Source organism: Panicum hallii, chromosome 3 (genome assembly GCF_002211085.1).
Source record: "Panicum hallii strain FIL2 chromosome 3, PHallii_v3.1, whole genome shotgun sequence".
Taxonomy (NCBI): domain Eukaryota; kingdom Viridiplantae; phylum Streptophyta; class Magnoliopsida; order Poales; family Poaceae; genus Panicum; species Panicum hallii.
The window spans coordinates 4,090,802-4,109,153 of record NC_038044.1 but is presented as its reverse complement, the minus strand read 5'-3'; the positions used below and the strand labels follow the sequence as shown (position 1 = coordinate 4,109,153).

The window sequence follows — 18,352 nt, the reverse complement described above, 5'->3', positions numbered from 1 at the left end:
AACTAGACATGTGCGTGCACATTGGTCCATAAACTTGTAATCTAGGATATGGAGAGAGAGAAAAGGCGCTTCTACCATGAGCAGGTAGATTTGGATTTCTGGTGGAATCTAGGATAAAGGAAAATTTATGAAAATGAAAAATAAAATACAAACTTACTTACTCATCACTTTGCCAGCCTGTCAAGTGGTTTGAAAATCACACGTTAACCAAAACTGGAACCAGTATTGAGTATAAGATGACACATCACACCATTTATCAATTATATTATCATGCCATATTTGTATCTTCCAGTTTCTCCATCTCTCCTCTCGGACTCTTATCTTGTCCTCGGATCCATAGTTTTGGTGACACCCACAAGACCACGACATGTTGTTTTTACTTCTTTTTTTTTTACTCACAAGCTAACCATTCATCATATTGTTGGGAGGGAAGGGGAGCTATTCAATTGAACCAACCTTTTTTGTGGTAGCGCCATCTACAGTGTCAAGGGTTGAGGGAAAGAGATTTTACCTAGATTGAGAATTGAGAGAGAGAAATAAAGATATGGGGCTAGATCAATACAGCATATGTGTATATATAAATGTTATAAAAAATGTATTGAAGTAACCTTATTTTAAAATAAAATAAAATAGGCAAGGGACTTTTTACCTACTGTATGTTTGTGAGTATTTGTTCAACAAAATGTTATGTGCGGGAAACTAAACTCACAATAATTTGGTTGGAACAATGGTTGGTATAAGGTTGGTGCAGGAGGACGCTATTGTATCCGAATGATTGGCTGAAAATGATTATGGTATGTATTGGTATCGCGATGTCAATTTGACTTGTTAGTACGTAGGTGGCTACCAACCGTGATAGTGGCAAAATGGCATGAATCATGTTTCAAAATGATAATTCCCTTGGTCAATTTGAATTTGTATTTAAGTTTAACCAAAACCCAGAAGCATTTTAGATGACTGGTCCATACTGATGTATCTAAATCACACAGTGTGGCCATTTTTTTTCTTTTTGTGAATATCATGTATTAGAGAATAGCTTGAGGACTTGACGTGTCTAGGCAGCCGCATGCTCTAATCCTAGTTTGAGCATCCGTCTCCTGCTTGTAGATCAACAAACAGCTGTTACCACCAACCCCAAAGTTTGGTGGCCACCTAATCAACCTAAAATTTTCATGCATGTGCTGGCCAAAGCCAGCACCAAACAATTTTTTTTTCCTTCGGTGTCTCCAACAAGAGAAGTTCAATGGCGCATGTCCTGCTCATTCAATTGCTGTCATCTGCAGCTATATAGCATTCGTACCAAAGTTTCCTTTGAACACTTTTCGGAATCTTTTCTCTCTTGCGACTTATATAATCCTTGGCATTTGTAGTAACACGGAATTTTCAGGTTGCTATTAATAAATTTTGTAAGCTATGGATCAGATGCTTTTATTCTCAGAAAAAAAAACTTGAGATATAAGGTATTAGATGGTCTCAAGAAAATAAAAAATATCCCACCATTTTCAGCTGAGGGTAGTGCCTGAATTATTGGAACAAAATTCAAGTTCAACAAATATTTGAAAGAAATTTAGATAAAATCCATCAGATACAACAGTAGGTAACTATATTGCATAGGCTGTAGCACTCGTATGTCATGTACAATCCTTTTTCTAAAAAATGTGTACACAATGACAGGGCAGCAGGGTTCCACGGCGGCGGCCGGGGTTGAACCCAGGGCAGCGGTGGCGGAGCAGAGGCGAGAATAAGATAGGATTTATTCCTACTTACTGTTGAAAATTTTCGCTCCCAAATTGAGCAGATTTGATGTGAAACACAAACTACTTGTCTACTTTTTGCATAGACGCAGTCACGCAGCCAGCAAGTATGCAACAGATATACACCATTTCCAGATTCATAGCACAAGCCATGTAGAAGCGCCGATTCATTAAGCAAACTCTTTGGCAATGAATAAGGCACATATCTGCTTAACTCTCACACGCACGCAATTAAGGGGGCAAAACGGGAAAAACTGCCCTGTATTCTAAGATGCACATCAACAGGCCAGAAGCTCTGACTAACAAACGAAAAAGTTCAATTTACTCCATTCAAGTATAGCTGGAGTTCGGATACCTCTAAACTATAACTTAGTTCAATTTACCCTCTAAACTATGCCATTTAGTTCATTTCACCGTATAATACAATTTATTCCTCCATACACAAGTTGGATTTTAATTTCAAATTTTCAGGGTTGTAATGGACATCGCAATGAATATTAAAAAGGTTGTTATAATTTTTTATCATTATTTTTCATATAATTTTAAACTCCAATGATTAATTTATTATTAAATATTCTAACCTATCAAAATAATAATAATAAATTATGATGTATTTTTTCTCACATGTGTTATGATGTGTTCTATCATCTTGTAAAATTTCAACTTAAAACTCCACCTATGCATGGAGAAATGAAAAAAACAATTTGTATTAAGGGGTAATTTAAACCAAAGAGCATAGTTTGGAGGGTAAATGAATCAAACAATAGTTTAGAGGGTTATTCGGACTTTGGCTATAGTTGAGGGGAGTAATTTAGACTTCTCCTATAACAAACAAACAAAAAAAAAAGAAGCCAATCTCATTTTAAATGCTAGATATCAAACTCACCTCCAAAAATAGTGTATTCCCGGTTGACATACATTTTTACAGAAACAATTTCTTTGGGCTGTACCCACAAAAATGTAAACCCAAAAAAAAAGAGTGAGACAAGAAGGAAGAAGAGAACAAAGTGTTAGTTTTGTATCGAAGCCTGGTCGCAAACAGAGCATAATCCAGGCAAGCTCCCTATATCGACGATCTTGTCATCCTGGGAGTATTCCAGATGCTGATGTGTTGCTGCAATGCAAGATGATGCCCGCTGGTCCAGGAGGACATTCTTGGAGTGGATGCTCGTATTGCAACCTGGAGCTGATAGCGGTTAAAAGGCGCGCCATACATCTATGCTCCACATCTCTCTAATCATCTGGATCCATCTCTTCATCTTGCTCTGAAGATTTATTCACGTCGCTTCTGTCAGATTCGTGCTGCGTGTCCAGGCTAGAGTCATCTTCAGGCAATTCATCTTCATAGTCCTCATTTTGAGGTTCACTATTTTTGGCAGAAGCCATTGCCAGGCTGCGCACCATCCAATCTGGACACTCTTCCTCACCTCCAAATAGGAGTCTGCCATTGCTGCTTTTCACTGGTTGAACAGCAGGTGATTTTGGTGTTCTGCAAGAGCACTCTGGCAATGGGTGCGCGAGAAAAGATACAGGTCTTGACAACGTAGCTGATAACACGATGCCTTCCACACCTGCACTTCTGTTGAGGTGCTCACGTGCAGCAATTGTCCAATTCCGTGGTGGATGATACCGATGATCACTAACATCTTCAAACAGCGCGGCAACAATCTTTCTGATGATTAAAAGGGGGTGGGAATGATCATCATGCAAAACTTCATAACAAATGGTACTATAATTGTCAAAAGGTTATTATGCTTGACCATAATATACTAGTGAACAATCAAGTACCTTAATGATTTTACAACATGCATAGCTTTTGAGTTTATTCCAAGATTAACGGCTATCCTCTTGCAACCTGGAGGCTACTTAACTACCACCAATGCCGGTTACAATTTTTTCATTTGCAATATAATAGATATGAAATGCAATTTTAATGGCTGAAGAAAGAGAGAGAGAAAAAAAATCTTTTAAGCTATACACATAGTATGTAACTATATCAATATAATGGCTTTGTACCTGTCAGGCCTGTAGGTAATACCAGAAGGTGACTGGTATAACCTGTGCCCCATGATCAAACTTGAGCAGTCCGGCCAACCACTCCCATCATTGTGAAACCCAGGGAAGAAGGCATCAGCTTCAACAGAAACAAAATAATCAAGCGCATCCCAGAGCAACCGGTGCGCTTGCCTCCTGAATTCAATTGGAGAAGCATCTGGTTCTGTGTCATTCTCACCAATCCAACCATACCAGCCTTCCTTCTCATGGGCATAGAATGGCCTTGCAGGAGGTGGAGGCAGTGGTCTTGGACGAGGCCCTGCTCTCTTCCATTCTTCAATGAGTTGTTTTTCACTCTTGGGAGGTGGGGGATGAGGCAAATCTGAGGTTAGGGGTTCTTCTGGCCCAACTAAATCAGACAGCTCCTTCTGACTACATAGTGAAGTGCGGTCAACTAGGTTAGCAAACATAGCTCGTAGAGGAATAAGCATTCTCTGTCCACCAAAAGTCTCAGAACCAGCCAAGAATATTATTGTTGTAGGTGGGTAACCTAATGCTTGAAGTAGAAGTCCAACCTGGAAACGCAAGATTGTTACATCACAGCATTAGCAATCAAAATAAATTACTAAGCTGGTACAGTAAATCAGGCACAGTATTATATCGCTGCAGCTCAATGTGCCCCACATGACCAAAGAATAGAAAGAAGAGATGAAGTCTAAGTCTTTCTAGGTACTTTTTCTTTCTTTTAACTACTTTATTTTGAGCCTGCTTTTTCATAATGAGTAGACTAGTACAAACAACATGCTTGAAAGCAAAACATATAGTTCATATCCCTAATGTAAAGGTCCACACAGGTAAGGAAAATTATCATCTAGAACTATCTTGTTCTGTTTCTTATATTTTGTCAGCCTCTATATGTTGATAGCAGAACCAAAAAGAAAGACCCTGATCCTTGGAATCCATGGGTCTGCAGCACAGTAGTTGATTGATGAACCGTTTCAACCAAATTTAGTGAGCAAACAGACAGTCTGTTATAAGCAAGCTCACCTCTTCTGGCATGAGTGGACACGAACCAGCCATCTTCCTGGACACTGAATCAACTGTTAGTTGTTCCTTTACCGTTCCTCGTTTAATCATCTGATTCCTTCTAGACTGAATAAGCTCCGTATGAATATCCTAGAAACGATCAAAATTATCAACCAGTCAAAGGAAAGTCCAACATATAGATACTGGAAGCGAGGTCATACAGATTCCATACTGGAACACAGCAATTCTAAGCATACAAACCTGGAATAGTTCAGCACAACCATGAAAAGCTAGAGTATCTCTTAGCAATCCTGGGTGATATGCCAGATAAGGATGGCCGGATGCTCGCAACCTATAAAAAACACTCTTGAGTTATGATTTATAAGAACAGAAAGTCAGAATGAGAAGCATAATTATCAATGAGCGAAGAAGAACCGCTTCAGCTCTTATAACAAGTCTACCCTGGAAGGAAGATTTTAATTGTTTACATAGTTGAACAGCAACATTCTCAATCTAGACAAAGCAACCCAAAACTTTCCAGAACAAGGAAATATTGCAAAATGAGTGAAGTGCCATCTTTCTTCCTAGTATGTAACTATGTATACAAGGGAAGCCAACTTGAATCATGGAATAAGGCTGTAAGTTATTTATCGAGGCATCACAATCAAAGTAGTTCAAGTTTCATTCCATACATTGATGATACATAGCGCATGGAGCATAATTGATAAATCTATAAGTGATGAAAGAACAAAAAAAGAAAGGAGCGAGAGGAGCAATGGCAAAGGTGGGAAGCCTCACCTTCCTACTATCTGGCTCCCAAGAGCCTGAATTTGAGGGCGCAACCTTAGAGCATGGAAGGCTACCCTGCATCTAAGCTTCTGAAATTCCTCCAGGTTTGCAGGGAGAATTGACTGCAGAAAACCATATGGAAAGGCTCTAAGTTCACATTGAAAATAAAACGAAAAACAAAACAGAGTAAGCATGGGCTTGGAGGATACCTTAAGACAATTACCTCCATTAACAATTATCCCAATAACTTTTGATTTTACAAGTCTGGGTAATACTTCTGTCATGTAGTACTCTGGAGTGGCAGAATTCCTAGGAGATACTGTGGGAAATTTTATCTTTTTTCTAGCCTCTCTGAGATCCTTTGGCAAGCCACGCACAATAGCCACATCATTGGAAAGTGCATCTATGAAATGATCTTCATCATATAGGTAAGAAAAGCTTTTGAACTTTGGACTGCAAGGTCGGAATAGAGAGAAAGCTATATTTAGAGGTCGAGCAGAAAAACAGAGTAAAAGGAATAGATAAACTACCATAATGAATTTCAGAATGAGGAAGGACACATCAACCTGATGCCTTTTGCACGAGTTGTTGCTTGTATCTCAGGAATAACCAGGGTAGCATTTAAGAGCCTGGCAACGGCAACAAGGTCACAGATCTAACAAAGGAAACAATGTCATGATCCTATTATAATGATAACAAGTAAAAGGATTATTTACACAAGAAAACTTACTGAAGACTGTATCTTCTCAAAGCCACCATATATCTTTGCATAAATAAAACCATTATGCTGACTGGGAGCTGCAATAAGGAAAATCGAACAGATTTTATCAATGTTTATATTTATCTGTTACAATCAAAACAAAAGGGTCAAAAATACCCTAAAATGGGTTGACAGTGAGCATACAAATTAAGCATTTCAGGTAGTCTAACACTTCAAAAATGCTATAAGCATGTAGTAATTATAGTTGAAGTATGGCAACAGATTTATCCACATTATTGTGCATGTCACAGGAGTCATATTAAGAAACATTCTAAGGTCAACAACCCAACACTGATGATTCCAATGTTCGGAAAATAGAGGAATATTTTAGGCTGAGCAGTTAACACCTAAACATGCCAAAAATATATCGAACAAAATCATAGACAGATCATGATAGAATATGCAAACTTGTAGAAAAATGATCATCTGCGCTTATCACAAAATGCATATTGCTTTGCAAGCGTTCGAATTCTAGCATAGTCAGTCTATATGTATGTATATTTTGAGATATTCCGTATGCACAAGTGTGCTTATCGAGAAAAGGAATGCAAATTCACCTACAGATTTTCCCTCAATGTCTAATGCAACCAAACATGCTCAACAGAAACTTTTGACAATGAAAATACTAATAAAGTATGTGCAAGTTGAGAATCAAATTACCAGCATATGTTTTGCTAGGTTTTGCAAAAGGATGCAAGTGATCAAGTTTGCGCAATGGACCCCACAATCTCCGTGGGCGAGGCCTCTGCCAAAATTCGAGAAGAATGGAAAATGATGTTAGGACGTATATCCAACAATTGCAGTGAAAATGTTTGCCCAGCATAACCTCAATAAACACAAATTCCTTCATTAAAAAACTCAGGAAAATTGAGAATTTGGTACTGCAGCTTGGTTAGGACTTGTGAATTACCGGTCCAAATGGAAGGACATCATCCATATGCATGCTGTACTTTGTAATGCCCCCAGCTGAATAATTTGCAAGAAAAAGGTGCACGAGCAGCGATAGCATCGAGAGCATGATGCCAATGGCTGTGGCCAACTTAAACTTGCTTTTGAGCAGCATTTTATTTCATTACTCTGACCTCCAAAAATCCTGATGAAAAGGTTAGAATAAACACTTGGACATCTCCACAGAGCACAGATCTTTCACTTCACAACCAGGGGCGGATCCAGTATAGGACATATTTATTCCCAAAAATCGAAGTTAGTGGATATAGCACACGCATATACTTGCAATTGGGTCTGATCCGGATAAAATAAGCTTACATTAGGCCATTAGGGTTTGGAAAGCTCGGTCTCGCAAAGCGGGAAGCAGGGGCGGACCCAGCATTGGACATGGGTGCACACACCCGATAAACGAAAACGAAGTTAGTAGGTAATGTATTGTAACTGGATCAGATCCGAATATAAATAGTTTTGTTAGGGTTTGGGGCGCTCCGTCTCGCACAGCAGAAGGAAAGAGAAGGGGCGGGCATACCTGGTGGATGCTCGTCGCCGGCAAAGGGCTGGGCGAAGACGTGACGAATGGCGCCGCCGCTCGCCCAGTCGTCGCCGCCAGGGAAGGAAGACTGCTGGAGGAGAGTCAGAGAAAAGGGAAAGGGGGGAAGAAACAGAGATGAGCCTGAGGGAGAGGGCTGTCAGTGAGCCGAGCTCGAGCCAGCCTGCCACACCTCAAACTGGAGTTCGATAGCATCCCGAGCGGAAGTCGATCTGAGCGGCTGAGCCTGGCATCCTGCCGAGCCTACAGCCAAGCTCGAACTCAGCTCGGTTCGCGTTAAGCTCGAGCTCGATTTAAATAAGCTCGTCTACTGCAGTATTTTAGAAGAGTATCTTTTTCAAGATCATGACAGAAACGGCTTAATAGCAGATAGAGGTCATATACGGCATCGACGATGGGACGAGAGGATGCAAATGTAATATGCGGATTTAATTTAACGGATGGAAAGAAAAATTTAGAAACATTTAGCCTTTTCATTTTATATATTTCTTAATATATAAGACATAGCAGCTCGCTAGGTAATGCATGCTAATAGATTCCAACCTCAAGCTATATTATTTCAACTTTGAATGGTTGGAAAATTAATGGAGATAGCAAAGGTACAAGCACACGCCAAGTAAATAGAAATAATAGCGTCATCAAATAGTTTGATCTTGGATTGTCGGAACTCGCAAGATCTAGGTTAGGCTCGAGCTCGGATTGATTCCTAGTATAGCCTAGCCAAGCTGGGATAACTGAGCTCGTGAGACTCGAAATTTTTCTGGTAGCCCTACACAAAATATGCTACACTAATTAAATTGTGCTCTCCTCTAACTATTATCGTGTGGACCAGCCTTCTCAATCTTAACTATTGATACACGTATAGTTGTACTTGTAACATGACATTTTTAGTGAATTACAAGCCGACTAAACAACATTTTCAGAATATTCTATATGATTTCTATATTCCATTCGCATATAACATATTTACATCGGAAACTAACTAAATAGTGAATCAACATGATAATCTAACAGAATATATGCTTATCGAGCTGAAATTCTTCAATCCTATTAAATATTAATCAATGTAGAAAACAAAAATCGTCGGCCACTCTGTTTTCCACGTCTTGCAGCTGAAGCCAAAGACACAGAGAATAAATGTGACGCGTGTACATTAATCAATGCTTGCGGCAAGAGAAACATCGACGCTTTTCCACCAACACAACAGCTCAGCGCTCACTCCTGAACCCAGGCAAAGCACGACCTTCCTTTCAGCTGCTGTCTCTTAGCACAGCAGTATACTTACAGTACAATACCATGATCGATGCCGCCCTCGTAACGTTAAATCTAAACGGATCAGATGCTGCTGTTTTCTCTTGCCTGACAGTCTCTAAACTTGAGATCGATGGGCTTCGACTTAGGCACGTTTTTAGATGCAAAGTATTTTTAAAATTTTCAAAAATGCAATCGCAAAAATATTTTGCTTCGTCTTTATTACCTCATAGAACTGCAATTTCCTTTTTTTTTGAAGGAAGAACTTGATGCCACGATTTCTCAAAACTATGGCATCCAAACGATCTCTTGACATTAAAAAAAAGGACGCAAGATAACAGCCCAGAATAAATAAGCAGTTAGATTTAGATATGATCATGGGCCGAGTGCCGTATGATCCAACAAAGCTAAAGAAAATCCGGCCTTATCCAATCTACCAAGAGGCCAGAGGGCCGTGGGCTCAAGTCCTAGCCCGTTACAATCACTACTGGGCTCTAGTATTCGACGCGAAACCTAATCCAACTCAAAAAAAAAAAAGCCCCGACCTCCCGATGCGTGCATAGTCCTGACGTCAAGCTTGAGCCAAACAATTTTTTTTAGGAAATTGAGCCCTTTTCTTTGTTTTCCAAACCCCTGACATAAAAGTAATAACACGATAAAAGAAATCTAAATGATGTGTACCCATGCGTCCTAAAAGGACCTATAAGAGCAAACTTTGCCGTAAAACCAGTACCCCTTTGTGTACCGATGGAAAAGAACAAAGTGAAAACCTTTCTCCTTTACAGGTAATAATTGGCCAAGTAATGAATGAGTAACTTGTTCCGCTTCTTGCTGTGCTGCTCCACAAGTCTAGCCTCCAAATCAACTCCCCAAAAGATCTCACATTCTCAGGTTCCACAAGCTCTCCGCCCAGATTTCGGTTTAAAAAAACTCGCTCAGATTCTTTTCTTTACCGAATAGTTTACTTCGCTTTGGCTTCGGGTCACGATCCCTCCCTCCCTCCCTCCCTCTCCTCCTCGAGGCAGAGGAGGACGGCCGGCTTCTTGTATCCAGCGCCTTGTTCTCCCCACCCACCGACACCCCAGACTGCGCGTCCACGAACGCACTCGCCCACCGGCCCAATCATTCCCAACTTGAGCAATCGTCTCCAGCCGATGCTTCCTCCCCATCAATCTTTCCCGGTTCGTCACATTGCGTCCGGCTTGCCCTGCCCCTGCTAGATTCAGGTACCTGCAGCAACTGCGGTTCTTGACGCGTTTACTTTGGTTTGCCCGAGTTCCCTTTTTCTTATCCTTTCTTCTCTCCGCATTTGACCTCGATTCAATTCATGCTTCCGTTTCTGTGCTTCCTCATCTAGTGCAATGATTTGAACGAGGTTTTGTTTTTCAGAATATTGGACTTAATATGATGGATTGGTTTGGGCCCTGTACCCAGTCCCCTCCCTTCCCCCCTTCTCTTGGTTTTTGGTACTGCATTTTGGTTGTCCTAACTTGCTCGAGCTGATATAGCATTCAATCGGTATTGATAACTCTCGTACTGAGTCCTCTTGGGTTGTTGCGTGGCAGTTTTCTTCACATTGCATTTTGGGTGTTGGTAAAGTTCCTGCCCTTGTTCTACGACAAAGCCACCATTTTCTCTCCAGCGTCTCTGTTTGTTTGATGCTTCACTTTTTGGGTTTTTTTTCCTTCCAGACCGGCTGAGTTCGAACTTGTCCAGGTTGCTCTCTGTTTTGTTTTCCTCTGCTAGGGTGCTAGTGTTTGCCATGTTTTGGATGCTCTATTGGTTGGTACAGTCTGGTCAAAGCCATCTTTTCTCTCAGATCTCTTACTGCCCCTACCGTTTCCCATTTATTTTCCCCTTGGTTTAGTCGATTCCAAATTATTGTATCCATCTGCTAATGCTTCTTTCTAGGGTTCAAAGACCACCTTGTTTCTTTTTTTTACTGGAAAAAAATGCATTTCAAGAGAGTTATTGTACATTCTGCAGCCCCATTCTGATCCCATCGTGCTATTCCCAAAGTTTTTGAAAAAAAAGGGGAAATTGTGTGGTATCATTTACTATGATTCAATCTTCAGCTTTATGGCAGCGACGTGATGCAATGAGTTGCATTTATGTAATTGTTGACTTACATATTTCTCCCATCCTTCATTATTGAAATAAATTTGCTTCCTGGTGTCAGACTTTAATGTTGATAGGTGTTTTTTTCCTTTCACCTGGACTTCTGTTTAGCATCTTGTAGGGCTCGTCGCACATGGCCATAATTCGTTGTTATACTACCTGCTTTTCTCCTTTAGCTAGTGACACAATCACTGCCTAACTGCATGCAGGAGCTTTGCTTCCAATGTACTCCATGCCATTGTCTGATTTGTTGCATAATTCAGAGTGAATCAAAGAGAGGAACAGGATTCATTTTCATTCGCTAAATAAACTGTGGGGAACCGCTGATTAAGCTCATTGTGTATCCAGTGCTGCAGCAATGGTGCTAGGCCTCCGAACTAAGACGAGGAAGGATTCTGCCTTCCATGTGGATTTCAATATCCTCATCCAAGAAATCAGCCCTTGGCCCCCTTCTGAGTCCCTGAAGTCTTTGCGCTCCGTGGTCCTGTTCTGGGAAAATGGCGAGCGCAATTCAGGGAAGACAAGCACTGTTGCTCCTTCTATTGGGTCTGGTTCTGCATCCGGGAAGATTGAATTCAATGAGTTCATAACCTTACAGGCTGATTTCCAAAAGGAGGGGTCATCCAAGAGTGGAAAGTGGCAGAAGAACCTGCTTGAGTTGAACTTATATGAGCCAAGGAGGGATAAGCTGAAGGGTCAACATTTGGGAACTGCAACATTGGATTTGGCAGAGCATGCAATGTTTCATGAGGACTCGAGTGTTCCTGTACCTCTCAATTCCAGAAGGAGCTTCAAAAGCAATGCCCAGCCCATGGTTTACCTTCGAATCCAACCGTTGGATGGGGATAACTCAAGTGTTTCCTCAAGAGATGCCTTATCAAAAGAGGCATCAGTTGATAAGGATTCAAAGGAATTCGTATCAGCAACAATGAGTGAGGAGTATACGGAAGATACTGAGTTTGCTTCCTTCACTGATGATGATGAAGAGGAAGTTCCATACCCGCACCGCTCGGGTGGAACTGTTCCTACAGGTAGTAATAGGTCTCAGGAATCTCTCAAGGTAAAAGAAGAATTCTATTCTAAATGTGTAATTCACTCTTATTGTCATGTCTATCTCACTCTAAAGCGAGGAGACATTCTTTTTCTAGAAAGTATGAATTGTAATAATAACACTAGGCAAGAGGTTATTACTATGCTGTCTCTATTACATTACCAAAGCGGGCTAATATATCCTGTATTCATTCATTCTTTGAGCTTCCACATTGTTTGTCTCAAGGCGAGTCACAACTGTCAGTATGGTTGCTAGAATAATTCATGCTCCATTTATTCATTTTTTCGTTTTATTATTATTATTCATGTTTTCTAATCTTGTCAAGCAATTAACATGTTATCTGCTGATAAAGTAGGAACTTCATTCTTACAAGCATCAACAAAAATAGTAACAGGGCAATTCTGTTCTTGTGTTTGATGTATCCCATCCCATCACCATTCTTGGCACTTGCCCTAATTTCCATATCTGAGTCTACTTTGAAATTGTTAGGGGAAGGATATCAACTTAGTTGGTAATGAAGGCACCAGTTCATCGTATGATTCTCTGCGTGAAGTGGCATCATCCAGTACGAAAGCGAGGAGTGAAGAAGTTGCAAAGTATCCAACTCAAGTCCAAAAGGCAAATGGCCATCCAGGGAATCTGTCTCTCTCATCAGATTTGCCCAGAGAACAAAACCCATCTCTTCCACCACACAATGCATTCAGAAGCGGTCGTAAAATGTCATTTGCCTATGGTATGGCTGAATCCAACCAAAGGCACTTTGGAGATAGAACATATAGCACTTTAACTACTGATAGAGCAAGGAATATGAGGTTCAGTATGAGAGTTCCAGATGTTAATGGAAGTGTCACAAATAAGAAAGTTGATCCCCAAAAGGAGGAAGTGAAGGAAGTTGATTCCCAGGATGTTGCAATTGCTCATGAGAATACAGCTAGTGCTGATGATGGATTGCAAGTCCAGGAGCCAATACGCATTTCAAATAACCGAAATGACAGCAAAGTTCGAGAACTAGAACTTAAAGTTGAGTTGCTTGAAGCAGAGCTAAGAGAAGCCGCCGCTGCTGAGATAGGCCTTTATTCAATAATTGCAGAACATGGTAGCTCAGTGAACAAGGTCCATACACCAGCGCGAAGGCTCTCCAGGCATTTTGTGCATGCATTAAAAAACTTTTCAAGAGACAAGATGGGAAGTGCAGCAAGGAGTGCTACCTCTGGGCTGGTTTTGGCCGCAAAAGCTTGTGGATATGATATTGCAAGGTGCATGATATTTCCTCTTCACTGTTCCAAGAATTATAACTTTTTTTATAGTAGAAAAATTTGGCTATGACTCAGCAAATGTTTAGACTTTACACTATTGACTTGTAGGCTTTTGCCATTATCTTGATTTATCTGTAGGCTGACACGAGTTTTTCTTTAATCAGGTTGAGTTTCTGGTTATCAAACTGTGTGGTATTGCGAGGAATTGTTACTGAAACTTCTAAGCAATCGGGAACTGCAAATGGTATCAATTCTGCTGGTTATAGTTCCAAAACAACATATAGGAAAAATTCTGCATCAATGTGGGAGTCACTTAATAGGAAGAAAGGAAAATTAGTTTCCCCAGAGTTTGATAACTGGGAAGATGTTGACACATTTATAGCTGCAATAAAGAAGATTGAATCATGGATATTTTCACGAATCGTTGAAACCCTTTGGTGGCAGGTTTGTTTCTTGTATCCTTTGTTGCATGTACTTTTGTTCGTAGGGATTCATTAAACCTAGTGCAACACAAACCTTAATTTGCAGACATTCACACCACATATGCAATCGGCTTATATAACCAGTGACTTGAAAACTAGTTCGAATGCAAAGAGAAGCTATGGAAGGATTACTGTAGTGGGAGACCAGCAACAAGCAACCATATCCATGGACATATGGAAGAAGGCTTTCAAGGAGGCGTCAGAAAGGCTTTGCCCAGTAAGGGCAGCTGGACATGAGTGTGGATGCCTGCCTATGCTGGCCAAATTGGTGAGGTTCATATGATTGAGCAATATCTTGAGTGTGCTCCTGTTTTAAGAAAGTAGGTATAGAAATGTTTTGTTACATATTTGATATTTCTTGCATGAATAAATACTATTAATTTTAGTGATGTTCTTTCTTTTCTAAAAAATATGTTGTGAGTTAGATTACTATTGAAGCAGCTATTATGATTATGAACCTTTTTTCATGAGTTTTTTTACTAGAGGCAGAAGCAAATCGTAGGTCAGCACTGTGCCATAATACCACTGTTCTTTTTTTTAGTCCAATGTGATTCACTGTAAGCCTCATGATATCTATGTTGCCACATTGGATAAGACATACTTTTATCCTTAAATTCATCTTGATGTGTCTGTCCATTTAAGACTTGCTCGATGCTGTCTTTGTTCAAGCTTGAGGCACTGAGAATGAAACATATTATGGACTATGTAAAATTCTTTACTTATAATAACTCTGAACATTATCTCCCTTCAACAGGTGATGGAGCAATGCATAGCTAGATTGGATGTAGCAATGTTCAACGCTATTTTACGTGAATCAGATGATGAAATTCCAACGGACCCCATGTCTGACCCAATAACTGATCCTAAAGTTCTTCCAATACCATCTGGGAAATTTAGCTTTGGTGCTGGAGTCCAACTAAAAAATGCGGTAAGTTGAATCTCAACTGTGCTTACTGTGAGGTTGCAATCAATAAATCATCCCCCCCCCCACCCCCCAATTTTCACTTGCTGTTGAGACCAACGACATGTATCTTTCTTCTAGATTGGCAGCTGGTCCAGAAGTCTTACTGACTTGTTTGGTATGGATATGGATGACTATCCAGAAGTTGAGAATGCAGATGGTGAAAATGGCTTTGCTGAATCCAGAAAGCCATTCTATCTCCTGAATGCATTGAGTGATCTCTTAATGCTCCCCAAGGATGTGCTCATGGATACCAGTACTAGAAAAGAGGCATGAACACCTATCTTCTTAAAAATTGTTATAATTATTTAACTTCCTCGTTACCGATATGAACTATTTCAACTTTTTTTCATGTCAATTTGAATCTTTTTTCTATAGTTCCTAATACTATCATATCATGTTTTACAGCTTTGTCCTACCTTCAGTTCCTCAATCATCAAGAATATCCTTCTGGGCTTTGCACCAGATGAATTTTGCCCAGATCCGATTCAAGATTCTTTACTTGAAGCACTAGAATTGGAGGTTAGTTCATTTAACTTTCTGATGCATTAAACTCCCAGAGGCTAATTGCATGATTTATTGTAGTTAAGGGGTATAAAACCCATCATTATCCCTTTTTAAAACACAGTGATTACTTTGAAATTTTTAAACTGTATATGTACTTATTATGTTTTCCTAATACACTTACACTTTCAATATGTCAGATTGTCAGTATAATTGAAACACAAAAGAGTTGTTTTTTATTACTTCTATTTCCGCAATGGAACCAAACTAGGTGTTATGTGATGCTAAATTTGGGGAGTGAATGCGGATATCATTGTAAACTTAATATTTGTAAATGTGTACTCATAATAATCCATGTTTTTTAGAATTGTTTAGTGAAGTATAGGTTTATTAGTGAAGTATAGGTGTCTGTGTAACAATATGCAGTCTGAGCCAAATTCTGATTTCAGTTTATGGAAAATATCTGACCATCAGACATGTTCATCAATCTTCCCTGCTGCTAGGACCACCTGGAAGGCAACAAGGGCATACACTCGATCCCATGTGGCGCATCACCGATCTTGTACAGCCCCCCTGCATCTGGAGCAATACTAAGCGTCATCGGCGATCCCAGGAAGAGCGGTTCCGCCATCCTTCGCAAATCCAACACAAGCGACGACGAGCTCGATGAGCTGAGCTCCCCACTGACCTTCATCTCCAACACATCGTCAAACCCACTTGCAAAGCTGAAGCGAATCAGCAACTCGAGCACCGCGAGGTACAGGCTCCTCCATGAGGTTTGGAAGCTGGATGACCAGTAGGGCTAGCACCTCTATGCTTCTCTTTTGTACATATATAAGTTCCCATTTCCTCTTTGGTTCTTGTTAATGCGCGATATTTCATTCTATGTATGTTTTGTCACACGCAAGACGAAGTGAGGAGAAACCGCAAAGGTTGAGCTCTAATAAATTCGGTGTGTCTAAATGCATAACTGTTCTATCTGTGTTCCAGTGTGAATTTGTTGGGTTGTTCAGAGGAAAAAAATAAATGTGATCTGAACCTTTTATTGTATCCATCAAAGGGTGCAGGTGTACTTGGTACCTGTAAATTGGGTAGTAAACTGGAGCCCTGGCCCAAATACTAAATGCAGCCTGTCCAACGCGCTGGCAATGCAGCCCATTTCCATCCACTCTCCCCTACAGTGAGTGGGTGTGGGTGGGGCACAGTGAGAATCTTTAATCCCACATCGCTATGCTCCGGTTAGTATCACTAGTTTATATGCAGGAGGGGACAGGTTGGGGCACCGACAGAGGGTGAAGTGATGACCTAAGGGAGGGGCACCATGTAACATACCGCACGGTCAGTGTGGCTGTAACCCTAAACCATACCAAGCTCCCCTTTGGGTTGAGTTGTAGGGTATTTCCATGTCCATATTCATGGTACTTGTGTAAGGCTTGTTATGCCGGTGCTTTGGCCTTGATAACAAAAGCAACGATGCCTTGCGTGGTGGGTGGCCCCCCCCCGCCCTCCCAGGATAGGGTTGGTGGGTTCCTAAGTAAGTGATTAGGGCCCTATATATCCCCCTAGTAGCCCTCTTTTTTCCATAATTTTTTTTCTTTACCAAATTTTAACCTGACATGGTTAAAAACCAAATTTATTTTTCAGCTTGATTCAATGCGGTACAGGTTTTGCATTGTTGACATCAGACTTGGTTTGGCATTTTGGTAGTTTTTTTTTGCACATTCTTTTCTTGAAATATGAGCATGATTCCATTAGATCAAGAGTGGGAGACAACCGCCTACAATTGTTGAACATCACAATTCTTCATAGGAAGATGACGTGCCCATTAACAATAGTAAGTCATCCTAAAATCTACCAGCTCCCGTCTTACAGAGACGTTCATAGCGGTAGGTTGTATGTATATGTTCTTGGGTGTGCATGCGTGCATGTAAAGGTTCACATTTGTACTGAGCATTTCCATACAAGCTTCCTTTGCTAATAAATGAGCAAACCCTATTTTGATCCACGTTATCACTACCGTACCTCGTGGAACTCAGTAGGGAGCAATTAACCCTGTCTTGTCTTTCATAGTCGCCATGAACTTGACTGCCAGAGGCCAAAGCCATCGCACAACAGAGCGAAGCAAGTCGGATTGTTCACATTTTTACCGATGTGTGTACAATGTGACGACACTATAAAATATTTTGACTACTCTCAAAAACACAAAGATTGCATGGTCTCCACCGCTTTAAGTAAAGGATCGCCGCAGAGGCATAAGCTTGATTATTCTCTTGTATCTTTGCGAATATTGATTAATAGGTTCGTCAAGATGGCCGAGTTGGTCTAAGGCGCCAGTTTCAGGTACTGGTCCGAAAGGGCATGGGTTCGAATCCCATTCTTGACAAAACTATTGAATTTTTTATTCATCTAGCGCCATGTCTCTCTCTATTTTTTTTTTGAGAAACCACGATCGATTAATCCATCGAATCATCATCGCCTGCTCAAGATCTAGGTACCTATGATGTGATCATCATCCTGGTGTGTGTGTTTCCACCTTTTTGCTACTATAGTGGTTGGCTGGTTTGTTCCTACGCGTGCTATTTTATTGTCGTGATGCTGTTGTTATCACATCTTGCTACAATGCTACAGGCCATCTCATGCTATTGAACCTGCTAGCTTAAATTAGTTATCAATCGGAATCAATCGATTTGTCCTACGTTAGTGAATGACCGGATTGCAATCTATCTATTATATTAATATGGGAGTGTAAAAAAAATCTCCACGTTCACCGAGAGAGTCTAGAAATTCCCACATTAATCGAGAAAAGAGAAGGATTTCGACCGTTGAATTTTATGAAGATCTAACGGTCTATACTAATCAAAAAATCTATATCGCATACGACTACTAAATATATCTATATCAAAAAAA

General features: G+C 40.4%; 2 protein-coding genes and 1 non-coding gene across 7 annotated transcripts; 2 read left to right on the top strand and 1 right to left on the bottom strand.

The window, feature by feature from the left end:
• Positions 1–2,611: 2,611 nt before the first annotated feature.
• LOC112886837 (protein EMBRYO SAC DEVELOPMENT ARREST 30) lies at positions 2,612–7,963 on the bottom strand. 4 transcript variants are annotated; one of them, XM_025952844.1, is made up of 11 exons: positions 7,802–7,963; positions 7,235–7,417; positions 6,985–7,069; positions 6,295–6,362; positions 6,131–6,219; positions 5,774–6,017; positions 5,574–5,686; positions 5,037–5,127; positions 4,797–4,925; positions 3,771–4,324; positions 2,988–3,426 (listed from the first exon to the last, which is right to left on the bottom strand). In XM_025952844.1, the coding sequence occupies exons 2-11, from the start codon at positions 7,385–7,387 to the stop codon at positions 2,988–2,990; spliced, it is 1,965 nt and encodes a 654-aa protein (XP_025808629.1). In that variant the 5' UTR covers positions 7,388–7,417; positions 7,802–7,963. The 4 variants fall into 4 exon arrangements, with proteins under 4 accessions (XP_025808630.1, XP_025808629.1, XP_025808633.1 ...); XM_025952845.1 differs by lacking the exon at positions 7,802–7,963 and having other exon boundaries at positions 2,612–3,426; positions 7,235–7,387; XM_025952848.1 differs by lacking the exon at positions 7,235–7,417 and having other exon boundaries at positions 6,131–6,193; positions 7,802–7,955.
• Positions 7,964–10,043: 2,080 nt separating this feature from the next.
• LOC112888140 lies at positions 10,044–16,424 on the top strand. 2 transcript variants are annotated; one of them, XM_025954498.1, is made up of 9 exons: positions 10,044–10,299; positions 11,540–12,251; positions 12,732–13,498; positions 13,663–13,942; positions 14,027–14,248; positions 14,735–14,908; positions 15,023–15,211; positions 15,350–15,463; positions 15,949–16,424. In XM_025954498.1, exons 2-9 carry the CDS (start codon positions 11,550–11,552, stop codon positions 16,243–16,245), a joined length of 2,745 nt encoding a protein of 914 aa, XP_025810283.1. In that variant the 5' UTR covers positions 10,044–10,299; positions 11,540–11,549; the 3' UTR covers positions 16,246–16,424. The 2 variants fall into 2 exon arrangements, with proteins under 2 accessions (XP_025810283.1, XP_025810284.1); XM_025954499.1 differs by having other exon boundaries at positions 10,060–10,299; positions 11,401–12,251.
• Positions 16,425–17,747: 1,323 nt separating this feature from the next.
• On the top strand, positions 17,748–17,828 carry TRNAL-CAG. The gene has a single exon. It is a non-coding gene; the product is annotated as a tRNA-Leu (tRNA).
• The last annotated feature ends 524 nt before the right edge of the window (positions 17,829–18,352 follow it).

Excerpts from the sequence above, each read along its gene's own strand:
- LOC112886837 (XM_025952844.1), bottom strand. The coding sequence starts at position 7,387 with ATGCTGCTCAAAAGCAAGTTTAAGTTGGCCACAGCCATTGGCATCATG. Across the intron at positions 7,070-7,234 it reads ATGTCCTTCCATTTGGACCG|AGGCCTCGCCCACGGAGATT; the intron begins GTAATTCACAAG and ends GAATTTTGGCAG. Across the intron at positions 6,220-6,294 it reads TTGAGAAGATACAGTCTTCA|ATCTGTGACCTTGTTGCCGT; the intron begins GTAAGTTTTCTT and ends TTCCTTTGTTAG.
- LOC112888140 (XM_025954498.1), top strand. The coding sequence starts at position 11,550 with ATGGTGCTAGGCCTCCGAACTAAGACGAGGAAGGATTCTGCCTTCCAT. Across the intron at positions 13,943-14,026 it reads TTGAAACCCTTTGGTGGCAG|ACATTCACACCACATATGCA; the intron begins GTTTGTTTCTTG and ends CTTAATTTGCAG. Across the intron at positions 15,464-15,948 it reads TTGAAGCACTAGAATTGGAG|GACCACCTGGAAGGCAACAA; the intron begins GTTAGTTCATTT and ends CCCTGCTGCTAG.